Source organism: Pithys albifrons, chromosome 5 (assembly GCF_047495875.1).
Source record: "Pithys albifrons albifrons isolate INPA30051 chromosome 5, PitAlb_v1, whole genome shotgun sequence".
In the NCBI taxonomy this organism is placed as follows: Eukaryota; Metazoa; Chordata; class Aves; order Passeriformes; family Thamnophilidae; genus Pithys; species Pithys albifrons.
In genome coordinates this window covers 11,510,737-11,524,706 of record NC_092462.1, presented here as the reverse complement: position 1 = coordinate 11,524,706, position 13,970 = coordinate 11,510,737, and the positions used below count along the sequence as shown (strand labels likewise).

Below are 13,970 nucleotides of genomic sequence, written 5' to 3'. Positions count from 1 at the left end.
GAGAAACGTGCATGAAAAAATATCTCATTTTCTCTAAACAGTTTTCCAGTTTAAAGACATTCTTCTCACTCAGCTCAGGTTTCTGATTCCCATTTTACAGGTTTTGACAGGACAGAAATTCACTCCAGAAATGAATGCTGACATATTAACAAACACGCTGACAGAGTTTGTCTCTGCAAACTGCAAACTGTAGTAGGTAGTGCTATTAAGATGTCCTGATGGGATTATATACTCAAAACCTCCTTTGGGAGCAGAAGTTTGATTGGATAGGACAATGTTGGAGATCCCTGGTACCTACACAGACAGATTATTCTTTCAAAGACAAAAGGTCTTCCAATTTCACATCATTAATCCTAGATCAATTTACTTTCTCACTGCCCACCCTGAGGGTTCCTGCACACTGAAGTTTCCTCTGCTCTTGCTGGGTCAGTGCTGTTCCCCAGGAAGGTGGTGTGATCCCTCACTCAGAATGAACCTGAAGGAAGGACTAGCAGAGAAAGATATTTTTCTAAGCTGCCTGTACTTTATCCATGTAAACAGAGATCCCACTTGGCCAGGACGGAGTGCCACCTTTGGATTAATAGTTGCACAACTCTCTGAGAAGCCTAGTCTAGGATGTCCTCTACATCTTTTAACAGATCTGGGGCCTGTTTTCCATCATCCATCAGGATTTATGGGTGGCCTGGGCTAGATTTTTATGTAGTGATGAAAACACAAAGAATTCAGGCACCTCAGCAGCTATTAAAAGCTTTCTGTCTTCCATTCATAAATTAATGTACTAGTGCAAAATAAGAAGGCTGATTCATTTTTAGCTCAGAAATTAGCGACCAATAGCAGAAATATTTGGAAGCCAGCAGGAGATGTACTAGATAATTAAACTGTTGTCCGTGATGATAAATTATTATCAGCAGGCAACAAGACGTGCATCATTACAAACCATCTTACAGTATTTCATGTTATAACAGATGTGGTATAACCTTAGTGGCAACATAGGGTGATCACTCAGACATTGATGCCATTATAGCTGCTATAAATTACAGCTTAACAGTTTAATTGACTTTAGTGCCAATGACTGAAAATTCTTTATCAAAAAATGGCTTTTTTCCCCCCCTCCCACCATGGAACTGTTTTTAAAAGCCTGTTTTATAAAAATACATGTAGATGAGAAAGGTAATAGTTAAAAAAATCCTATACCAAAGTTGCTAAACCAGCCCACCCATGGCTAGAAGTTATCAAATGTATTAGGATGTATTTATGTAAATAAAAATACATGAGAAAAATTATACTGGCTGTAACTTATTTTTGAGTAGACCAGGATAACCATATTCCAAACCACTAGCCAGAAATAGTTCCCACTGCACCTTTCCCTGGCTTCAGTCCCTGCCAGAAGGCTGTGAATGTCAAGTGCTTGGCAATTTCCTTCCCTAGAGTTGAAGGTATAAATAAGGACAGTGTGGAAACGTTTATTGTCCCTGCTGGAGAAAGGACTTGAGCTCATCAGTGTTGTCATGTCATTGTTTGCCATAGATCCTGTTTGTGCAAATTTGACAATACCAACATGAGCACACTAGTTCAAAAATTACTAATTATATCTGTTTGTGTAAGCCATACAGTCATGTAGCCTCAGGTTGAATGTTATACTGATCTCAGGTTGAATGCTGTGAAAATAATAAACATGTAAAAGTCATACCTGATAAACCCGAGAGTGTGTTAGTGTGCTTGTAAGGATATGGGAATGGGAGTCACAATAGTTTTTACAGGCTTGTCTGTTGTAGCCTGTGCCAGAAAACAGAGAGTGTGGTTTGTTTCCTTGGGAGTGTACTTTGGTAATGGTATGGTTGGTAGAGTTTTTCTTTATGCAGCTTCTTGGCAGGGGTAAATAGGTGAAATGGTGTTTCACATTCCTGAGGTTTGGTTAATTCTGATACTACGTGATCAGTTGTACTCAGGCTGTCATGTGCATTTAGAGGCTGGGCAGTAGAGGGGATGGGAAGGAAGGTGGTGGTGGGAACACACCTGGGATTGAACTGGGCCCTGTTCTCAGCCTGGGGATTCCAAGGGTAAACCTGTCCTGCAATAACCAACCCTGGATGCCAGTGGTGGCCAAAGTCATCGGATTGGGGTTCACATGTGCTGCCTCACTGCTTACAGCTTTCTCTCACTCATTTTATTTAATTTTCAGTGTCTTTTAGGCCTACAGCCTTAGCTACACTATATCTTATAGCAATTAGTTACATGGGCGCAAGAAATGTGATTTTACACTGACTAGAATATACATGTGCCACTTACCGGTATAGTATCCATTTGCTTCTTGATCATGAATTAGTTCATTTTTCTTTAAAGTTCTGAAGGACAAGAAAATAGGAATTTCACTCTACAAATGGAAAAATAAAGAGTTTGGGTCCAGTATGTGATATCTGGAGATGCTCTACCATCCAGCCCCAATGTGTTCTGTTGCAGCTGTGAGGACTCAGAGCTGTTTTGAATTAAACTCTGCAGAGGATACTCATTTCTTCAAGCTTTAACATTTACTGTGGACAAGCCTGCATCGGAGCTGGTTGACTACAGCAACTATTTGCTTGGGGAACATAAAGCATCCCATCCTAAAGGCAGATATGCAAAGCAGCTGAAGGTCAGGATTTTTTGTAGGAAGGAAGTCAGAAAATGATTGTTGCTTGTGAAAAGTCTGTACTAAGGAGCTTGCCCAAACCGCAGGGAGATGTTGGGATGAAGGCAGGGACAGGACTCTCTTCCTCAGGGCTGCACTCACCTCTCTTTGTCACTGAACTCATGCTTTTTTCCTGTGATTTGCTCTCTCCTTTTCTAGACATCTGCCTTTTTCAAATAAGGGCATTTGGTTTGGTTTTTTTCTTCCAGGAGCTTGGTCCATTCGGACAAAAAAACCATTTGGTTCATAAATCCTGTAAGAGAAAATGGAAATCATTACATCATACTGTGATTAAAGATTTAATACCTTTTTAAAATTATGAATTCATGGGGAGGCAGTGAACACAGGACTGAGTTTCAGGTTTTTGAGTAGAATATGCTTTAGTGGTCATAAATCCTTCTATTTTCTGCTACACTCAACCTCCTTCCTTTCACCTCCACCATGTTTTAATCCTTTGCTGTGCTCTCCATCCAGTCATACTACTCAAATTCCACAGCTGTGCACCAGCAGCATCACTGATTTCTGTTCCTCAGCCTTCACCTCTACACATACAAAGTCCTGCTTGCCTTGGAAGCTCCGAGATGGAATATGTTCTCATTAGTGAAGAAATTGCTGGGGACCACCTACACAGTGTCAACAAATCTCTTCTGCAGTTATGTAAATAAACTAAGCCACTCACCACTTGGGCAAGTTTATGCAGGTTTTCTAGGCTGCCAAATTGAACAGACTACTAAAAGCACAGTTTTAATTAATGCTTGTAAACCTTTTTCATATATTAAAGAAGTTAATATTTTCTGCTAATTTGTTTTTGGAAATGACTGAACTACTCTTAAATGGACTTAAAAGAAAACCACAAGCCTGAGTAAGTAATTCAGTGTAGGCAATTCCAGCTCCAACAAGTTCATCTTGACCAAAATAAAGGTAACTGAAGCTGCACCTTATTGTTTAATACTGAGCTGCAGAAGGCCCGAATAAAACTGTAAGCAACAGTGCCTTTACATATATATATATGAGCTAAGAACACAGTCTTGTTTATAAACAGGACTGTGTTCTTAGCTCATATCTTTGAAATTCTCAGTGTTTAATTTAATTTTCTAAGAGAATAATGTTTATGCCATCACAAATCTGTGTGTGTTTGCATATTTCTGCCTCCATCCTCCATCACATATTTTTTTCATTCAAGGCCCATTTTTGTTGTGTATTTTACATTGGAAAAGGCAGGGCTAACATCAGCATTACAGCAGGTTGCTCCAGGTTTGGTTGATTTTTCAACACCTCTGAGGATGGAGCTTCTCCAGCTTCACATATTTATTTTCTTCCAGATTATGTTTGGACTCCTCTTATAAAAATACTAATATTAATGTCCAAATAAACTGTTCTGTCAACATTTTCATTTTCTGCTGCATCTCTTCAAGGTCTTGCTATGTGCACAAACAGGTTGCTTGAACAAAAATTTGCTTGTTTCTGCAACCCCAACACTTGCAAGATTTGAACGTGAATCTAGGGGGGAAAATTATAAGAGAGAAGGCAAACATTCCAGTTTTTTGGAACCATTCCACAGGTTTTATTTTGTCCTCTGTAGAATGTAATAAAAAGGGGAATGAGCTGGTGAGACACTCACTGTGATTGTTATGAGAAGTCAGAAAAAATTACCCTTTGCTGACAATATACATTTGTCTGATACTGCAGCATTCAAAAATGATACTGTATGATCTAATTAAAAACAACACTTTGGAAAAGTCTGTGTCTTGTGTTTTCCATTAATTTAAAAGATGAAAAAGCAACTTTCGGAAGTTATTTGTGAAATTTCAGCAGCTTTCTGCTTTGAATGATCTTAATAGATGGGCTGAAAGCCACTCAGAAATCTATTGTGACATTATACATAACCTTTTTTTTCTCCTCATGCCTAGGTACAAAAATTTAATTTCCTGATCCAGACTCTGTGCTTCTCTTCTGAGTGATGGTCCATCAGGCAGCATGCTGGGGACAGCACAGCCAACACAGAACTTTGCTGGAGCACTGAACAGATTGGAGACTCAGGTAAGTGTCACTTGAAGATCACATTTTAGGAAATTTCAGCAATGCTTTTCATGTTCGTTTGCAACCCAATAAGAATATTAGGAAACAAAGCAAATTTAAGGCTTGAAAACATTTCCAGTATTTTAGACAGTTTTTTGCTTTGGTTTTTCCAGTCCTTTTTGTTCACTTGTACCCGAATTACATAGTAAATAGGTCTGGTATTTTTCACCGCTAATTTGTGGCACAGCAAGTTCTAGCAGACTTTCCCTCCTGCTTGGACCTAATGCCTATGTGTGGCTGGTCTTTCGCCTATGAGGCCAAAATCCCCTGACCTTCAAGGATGTTTAATACTGGAGGAAAATCCTTGCAAGTGTCCAGCCTGTCTAGCACTCCTCAGAGCCCCACAACACATCTGGAGGATTCTGTATCAGTTGCATTTCCAGTAGGCAGTGTGGCCAGGTTGTTATAATTCCAAACCCATGAGCATATGGTGGTGTCCCAAAACAGGTTATGCAAGAGGCCTCCATGCACAGAGTCAAGGTCTTTGATTTATTTGCAGTTCTGCCCCAAAATGGGCGCTGGGTGGCAAATCCACAAGGCCAGTACAATGACTATGAAGACTTTTTACTAATTATACATTTTATCAAACAAAGGCATTGATGTTCATTGGCTACAAGTTACATAGTTCTCTTGTTAATTAGTATTCTATCTTCTATAAATTAATTATTCCCTCACTGCTCATGCTAATTAGCCCACATGCTCAGTCTTCTCTTTTTGAATTCCTAGGTTTCTTGAGTCAGTGGTCACGATCTTCCCAAATGGAATTACCTTTTACCCAATCAGAGCCTATTTCAGCAGTTACTGAGTGAGCTTCATTAGTTTCTTCCTTATCTTGGGACTTCTGTCTTGTGGCTCGTATGTTCTCCGTTCATTGTGCCCACTCTCAGTAGTGCCTCCTCCTCCCCAGGATCACTGGAGTGTGTCCAGCCCTAATAATCTGCACAGTGAAGTTGTTGCTTAGGACAGGGTGTATTTTATTTATGATGAATTTTGATCAAAGATTCTTTAGCTTCTTCAGTCCTGAGGGTGTAACTTGATACTACAAATAGAACTCATCTTTCCCAATGGCTCTCCAGCTGCTTTCCTGCAGAAGTCATGGAACCAATTAATCAGCTCAGAAACAAATTAGCCCTTGATTATCCCACAACTTTGTATGACTTCATCCAAAGTGCCAGAGGGATTACATCAGACTGTTAGCTTTTATTTAAAGCAAAAGAAATATAGACCTCCTGACTATGAATGAAAATTTGGAACTCAGGTCCCAGCAATGTAGCCTGTGGAATGTCGGGGAGATTGATGCAGCTGTTTATGGCACAGGTGAAGAATACAGCCTGTATTAAGTCAGTTGTCATAAGGTTTGTTTCTTGTTTCTGTCTAATTCCTTACCATTTTGCTGTTTGTATTCTGTTGTGAGACTGGGGTAAAACAGGAAAGACCACTGTTAGGAGATCATCATAATTTCTGCTTGTTGGTTGGCTTCAGGTGTCTGCAAGTTCTGTGACTTGGAGAACTGCATGGACCTACTTGTCACAGGCCTTGTTAGAGTGTTTCCAATTCTACATATTCTTCTTTCTGGCCTACAGTTCTACCATCCTCTGGAGTCATATTCCATCTCTCCACGCTGGACTATTAACTTCCTGAGATTTTGTCATATATTTTCAGTCTTCTGTCCATGTTGTCATGTGAAGAAGCAGGTGCTGGCACTTCTCAGAGGGCACTGAAGGTGTGACAGGTGACACATGGTAATGGCAGAGCAGGTCATGAGTCACTGCCTTGAGCAGGTGCAAGTTACTGCATGCCAGTTAGTCCACAATGATCGCCTGGAGCACATGTGAACCAAGTTCAGGTAATTTACTCTTCTAAGCCTGTAAAAAAGTCAAATTCATCACAAGTCTCTGTTTATGCTGAGCACTTCAAATACAGTCAGTGTTGTTTTGACTAGTATTTCCCCAACTGCTCTTAAAGAATATAAAAAGGCATTAGTCATGTAGCAAGATGCCAACACAGGAATGTCTCAGTAAGCATGCTTATTTTGCCCTCTGGTCATACCAATGTTGTTTCTATTATGACTTATCTAGTTAAACACCTTCATCCTTCATGATAACTCAAAAGAAGTCTCATGTCTCCTGGAAGCAATTCTGTTTGCTTCCAGAGCCAGTGAACATTTTAAAATACAACTGTACCAATACTCCTTTTAAAGGTTTATGCAAGTTTATTCATCTGGTATTTTTGCTGTTACTTTAGCATCTCTTAAATTAATAATGTTATGCTGTTTCTCATATTTATACACAGTGAATGATGTAGCTATGAAGGTAAAACAAAAAGACAACATTCTTCCCAAGAGGGCTTAGTATCTAAAAACTGGCGTAGCATATAGCCAGATGTAACACATAGGTGTGCCTCTTAATGGAATAAAACAATGTAACATCTGTGTTGTGCTTCTTAATAGAACAAAAGAAGCAGATAAACTGAAAATATTAAATCATGGTAAAATAGTCTTGTATGAGGAAACAATCTGAGGGGATTCCAGCCTCTAAGAATATATTGTTGTGCACTCTGTCCTAGTTTTGTACAGATTTTTCTCTTTAAATTTTTAGTGATCAGTAAGGCTTTGAACTGGATGATGCTTCTCTAGATGAGCTATCTTTTCCTTGTTTTTAAGAGTACTCGTAATAAATACTATCCTAGAAACTGCTGCACTAAAGCTAACTAAGCACATTCTGATCCATGTTACTAATTAGCTGCATCATTAACTCATTGTAAACTCCTTTACTACCTTCCAGCAGAGAACTTTTTGGTCATTTGAAACTACAAGTTTAGATTAAATTACATGTTTTTTTCTAAAGTGGGTTTCTCCAGCTGAATTTGAAAGTATTAAAGTTGTGGTTGGAATATTCCCTTGCTCACATCAGGGGATCTGAAGAAAATTTCATATTCTTTAATTTCTTATGTCTTCCAAAGAAAAGGGAATGGTTTTGTTATTTCACTAAAATGTATTAGCAGGTGTATTTGCAGAGATACACACACATTTACTTTATCTTCATCTTTTCTTCCCATTCTCATTATATCAAAATTTACTTTTAAAAAGATCATTGAAATGCCACCAATACATGTAATTCATTCATTCATCCCATTCTTTCACTTGCGAAAATGGAACAAGTCAGCCCCAATCTTGGTTGTTAATTCCTTTTCTCAGAAAGGTTTTAAAATGCCCATTCATTACTCCCTTGGGCCGCTGAAACTCTGTGCCAGATCAAATTAAGTGTTAGGCCTATTTATCTACTGAAGGAATAAAACTGGCTGCACACAGCCCTTGACTCTGGCGTTCCGAATCTGCAGGTCTGTGCAGGATTACCCAGTACCATTGAGAGTGCAGCCTTTACAGTTTCCACAATTTTCTTCTGCCTCCCATTCCATCAATACATAAAGCACTCTTTCTTTTTTTTTGTTTTGTTTTTTAACACAATCAACTTTAGGTCTATAACTACAACACAATCCAATGCTTTTATTAGCTATTTCATAGGCATGTTTGAATGGAGTTTCATTGCAGTATTTGGTTACACGTTGGTAATCATCTCCCAGTTATAAACTAGATTTATTCTTCTGTACTTTAAACCTTCTAAGGTTATTGGGAATATGAAAGCCTCCAAACAAGCTCCAGGCATATTCACTCTTCATATTTAACCTCAAAGTTATTTTTAAGGCAAACACCAACTATGTAACTCTTCAGTGTAAGAGTTAAAATTTATCAAAGTCCAAAAAAGAAAGGAACTAGAGGTGAGCATAGAAATTAGGTTGTAACTTCAGTGGACAAATATATGAATTACTGCACAACAATTTTTTAATTCTATCATTTTGAGAAGTGAGATTGTTAGGCTATAACATGGTGGACATGGTTGCTGTGTGAGACATTTCCAAGAAAAGCAGAAGCAATTCAGGAAAGTGTTGCTCTGTTTTCCTTTCTGAAAAAAAAACCCAACCTTTTGGAGTCAAACTTCTAAGTTACAGCTTTCCTTCAGTATTATGGGAGTTGCTGACTTGCCTTCTCTTGTCCTCACTCCAGTGTCTTTCATCCTCTGACATCCTCAGCCTAAGCCTGAAGCAGACCCTTTGTGCAGAGCTGAATGTAGATGTGTTCTCTCTCCAAGATTTCCAGATGGTGGTAGCAAGAAAGGGGAAAACCACGGAACAGCCATTCCATACCTGATGAAAAATACAGCTTTCATGATTGTTGTCAAGGAGAAATGGATGCAATATTATTCTGTTCCCTAGCTCCTGAGTGAGGATCATAAAGTCTCTTCCACAGAGAGGACCATCTTCCATTTCAGAATAACAAAAAAATATCTTTATAATTATTAAAGGAATATAGTAAGGAATATTAAAAAAGGTATTCCTTTTGTTGGCTGCTTTGCTCACCATCCATGTTTGTAGAGTAAGATCAATTCAATTATCATCTCCTGAAGAGGGATCAGACAACAGAGAGAAACATCTCTGAAAAAAAAAGAGAAATATCAGAAGACTGTACTGAGAAACACAGGAACATCCAGAAACAGTTACTGAGGTAACTGCAGAAATGATTGGTCCTGCTTGGGAATACCCAAATTAAAACTTTTAAAGCAATTAAAAACTCCAGAGAAGCCCTACAGTCTAAAATGAATGCCATGCTGAGAACAACCATTCTCTTCTTTCTCACTTGGGCTGTGAGACAATAAACCACTGACACCCTCACCTCTTTTTCTCCTGCTTGTCTTCCTGTGCATATATCATAGACAGCAGACAGAAACAGTGTTTGTTGTAGCACAAACAAACCAGTGGCCTCAGTGCTTTCAGGGATGCCCACTACATCTGCATTGTTACATTCAAGGATTTTTGAAATATTTATTCTTACAGGTTGAATTTAATGGTGTAAAGTTCGCATTGTTGGTGACCTTGTTTTTTGTTCTGGTTAAAAACTCTTGACAAAGGTATGATGCAGCACCATAATGTGCCTTTGTGCAAAAAGGGCTGCATAAAATCCTTCCACCTCAGCAGCTTCAGGAAGAAGGGTATTAGCACTTTCATTTTTAATATTAAGAAAAGCGCCCTCCCTAAATACAATCTAAAAACTTCATCTCAAGATGGGTGACTCACGAAGTCCTTTTGGTGGTAACATGGGATTTTGTTGGACTGTTTATGATCAGACCCCCAGAAGTTTCCAACAGGTATCCTGAGGAAGAGGAAAAGACCTCACAGTGCCATTTGTATGTACTGATTTAAGGAAAATAGCTATGGAAATAGCAATTACTTTTATGAATTCTGTTAGTTATAAAAAATCCCTACAGTTATCTATTAAAAATATATTTATCATGCAGGTATTAACAGTTCTCTGGTCTATGAATCAGAAAACTTCCAACTAAACTCATAGAGCACAGGCTCCTATGAAAGTAATTGTTTCTACTGCAACAAAACACAGTGCATCAGACCATTTATGTCTCACAATACTCTTTGAAAAACAGAATTGTTAGGCTTAAGTCTTGGCTAAATTCCTAGGTGGGTATTTTCCCTCTCTCTTGAATGCTAAGTATGTCTTTCTTCACATCTCCTTTTCTCACCTTCAAGCAAACTTTTCAGCAGAGAACATTGATTTGCTTGATTTCTACTGTTCTGACTCCCTAATTGCTCTGCAGTTTTTCTCATTTTACCAGTTGTGTTCTCCAGCTACATACAAATAGGGAAATGACTCCTCAGACTTCCCATTTCCTGGAGGAACTATGTGGCAACTACATCACTTTACTTTTTAGTTTTTTTTAATTAACAATTTCAGACAAACACAATATTATTTAATTGGCTATGGCTTTGAGCCTGCAGTTATGCTCATTTTGTTTCATACAAGAGAGATGTTCCTCACCTCATTATCCTGTTCCACACAGTTAGAGCCTAGCACCATTTTCCTGCTCTCTTTTGTTTATGCAAAAATTAAAAAAAACCCCCATAATAATCAAGATGTTGTTTTGTTTTAGAAGTAGGAATTGCACTTCCAGAAGCCTCTTCTAGTCTCTGACATTAGTAATATGATACTGCTTAATAAATCATTGCACTGTCTCAAGACCGTGGAAACCTGGCTTGGGTGTCACTGAGATTCTAATTGCAAAATATTTGGTTAAGTGGCCAGTCTGCCAAGAACAATTCCACTGTGTGGGCCCAGAGGAGAAACTAATGTAACTTCTAAGGAGCAGGATGGTTCTTTACCTGAAAATCTAGACTGGCATTCAGAAGTGTGGGCATAAACTCAGTTGAAAATTCTGTTATGGGTAGCTGCAGTTACCATTTGCATTCTCTCTAGACAATCAGAACACACAAAATGTAGCTCCCCTTTCTAATAGTTAAATTTAATTTATCTCATTTTCTACTTTTGAAACAATTCCTTCTTTTTTTCCTCCTGTCTTCCCTTTTTTCTTTTGGTTTTTCTTTTTTCTTTTTTTTTTTTTTTGAAGGACAAAGACTCCACTCATCTCCTGCCCTCATGTAACTGAAAATATCTCTCAGATTCATAAGGTTTTATGGTTGCCTGTAGATTATTTTGCATAATTTAAATGATATATTAATATTTCAGGACTCATTTTAAACTGTGTGCAGTTTCAGGATACACAGGCCATAGTGAGGACAAAGTAGTTTTCCAGTAGTTTCCATCCAGCTAAAGATGAACAACTTATAATGACAATAATACAATTTATGTGCTGTGTGTATGTGACAATTTCTAAAAAGAAACTCACAGATAATTTGACTACCACTCTGAACAAGATAAATGGAAGTAACATGATCAAAGAATAATTGAATTTGGTCTTATGTAAGTTAAATATGTCTGGCTAAACTTTTTCTGACATAGGAGTTAAAAGTGGAGCACTCTCAAAGCAATAGATTATTGTTTGTGCTCAGTATCCCTCAGATTTTCTGAAGGTCAGGGAAGCACCTTTGGGAAAAATATGCTACGCATTTGAGGAGGAGAAATGCCTCACTCCTACTGAAACCAATAGAATAAAATGATATTTGTCATCCCTTCAACTGAACACAAATGGGGGTCTACGGGATGCAACTGTGCTCTGAAGAATTCTGTATGTTCCTGCCTTGGTGGAAAAAGTAATTTTGAAAGTATTTTACATTGTCCCAGGTATTTAGAACTAGTAAATGATAGAGCTCTTCCATACTTTTTTTAATTTATAGTTTAAAACCAAGAGAGAAGAAAGTTTGTTGTCTCTTTATCAACTAGATTGTTCCGTTTTGAAATAGCTATTGCAAGTGATGAAAATGTTCTCACAGTGCCTGGTGAACCGAAACAAAAATAAATAGATCAAACCCACAAAGAAATAAAAGGTCTGTTTTCAGGAAAAGGGTAAATGCTGGTATTTGCTCTATTGTATTGAAAATAATACATATATTTATTCAAGATAGTGACATTGTGACTTTTAGAAAACTCAAGCTGACCTAAGAAATGAAAGATGTATTCCCTTGGGTTATACAGGCTTGTAACAGCAGTGGTCCTCAGAAAATTACATTATGAAGAGACCTAATTAATGTAACATTTTCCATTTTTAAATTACTTACCATTGTATTTTACATTTAGAACTCAACAGTGCCTGTCAAAAATTGAAACATAAGCTGAAAAAATGTTTAAGTAGAAGAAATTTTAACATAAAACTCTAAAAAATTAATTTAAAGGCATATATATATCTTTGCTGATAAACAGCGAGGGAAGAGGCTTAAGAAGTTATAAACTAGAAAACAGTACCCCCAAATCTGACAAGCTTTATATGCCTTTTCCTTCATTGGAAAAGAAGGATATATCAGGGAGGAGTCAGTATGATGCTCCCTTGGCATTCACAGCTCACTGTGGTTGGAGACATCAGGCCCAGAGGACTTTTGTGTGCAGTCAGTGCTGCTATTCCTAAATTCTGAGTGCTTTTTAAATTCATACCAAGGACATATACCTAGTTTTTAACCTGTAAAAACTATAGCCCCATCCTATTATCTGTAAGGGATATACTACAGGAGACCAGCACAGGCTAATGAAAAGTCACTCTATGTGACATAATTCTTCCAAGGGGATTTTCTGCAGGTCTTTGGGCGTTCAGGAGCTGTGTAAAGAACTTTAATATACAACAGGTTGCCAACAAGATGACTCCTGCAAGGCCACTCTGATGTAAAATTGTTGCTGTCTGCCTGTACAGGTCCGAAACAAAGATCAGTAATGTGGTTCAGGCTCTGAAAGCAGAAGATAGACAACCCAGTGGGAAAAGAGTAGACACAGCAATTTGCAGGCTCAATGTCCAAGTGTAAAACAAATTATAGCATTAGGTTAGGAAGGTGTAAAACTGTTCAACGTACACATTTTAGCCATACTCTCTGCTCTGCTCATCATCCAGTTTGCATGTCCTATGGAAAGGGCACAGGGAACATTGGTGAAAGAACCTACTGTGGGATCTTCATCCTTAGAATCACTGTTTGCATTGGTGACAACTCTGGGTTTGGTTTAGGAGTTGGTGTAATCTCTGAAAGTAGCAAGAGTGTGCTGGTGTGTTCCCTCTGACCTGAGGCAGCTAAAACACAACCTCAATTTTGTTCTGATTTTGTTTCCTTTGTGGAAGTAGTCAACCAATGCTACCAGTTAAGTTTAAACAAACAAACAAACAAACAAAACCCCTAAAGAGGAATGCTTGGGTGGACAGAGTCAGCTGATTTCTTGGCCTTTTGAGGCCTCACATGACATGCCCAGAGATTTATTAGTAGCAGCATGACATAGAGGAAGCAGGCATAAGACGTGAGTATAAAGCTGAGTCCTAATGTCTTCAAACATACAGTCAGGGAAGTTTCAGAAGCCAGGTAGCAGCTTGGCACTCATCTGTGAGCATTTCTGTGAATTTTCCTTCCTTCTTTCAGTTGCATTCTGGCACGTGTGTCTCTGTGCATGGTGCCTTTTTTGGCTTTAAGAATAAAAGGTGCCAGGCTGAATGTGAATGGCTATATATTTTTGGTGACTTCTAAATTTGTTTCTAGTTTTGCCAGCCATGTGGATCTTACACAGCATTTGGGTGAATATCTGCCCAAAGAAAACTTTGTTAGCTTTGAGTGACAAGGCAGTTAAGTAGTTTGCAAATTGTGCTTCCATTCAGGACAAATATACACCTTCCTCTGGTGGCAGGGCAGCAATAAACTGGTGGGAGGGCAAAGAAAAGCCTGTCTAGCACAG

General features: G+C 38.3%; 1 protein-coding gene across 4 annotated transcripts in view; it reads left to right on the top strand.

Moving 5' to 3' along the window:
• The window catches only part of IL15 (interleukin 15), a 37,471-nt gene that overhangs the window by 4,760 nt on the left and 18,741 nt on the right, over positions 1–13,970 (top strand). For 3 of the 4 annotated variants that reach the window (XM_071555698.1, XM_071555697.1, XM_071555699.1), the window contains one exon: positions 4,579–4,708. In XM_071555698.1, coding sequence (XP_071411799.1) covers positions 4,646–4,708 — 63 coding nt within the window. In that variant the 5' untranslated portion in view covers positions 4,579–4,645. Of the gene's footprint in view, positions 1–4,578; positions 4,709–13,970 lie in introns of those variants that run through there. The other variant, XM_071555701.1, reaches the window with a different exon arrangement.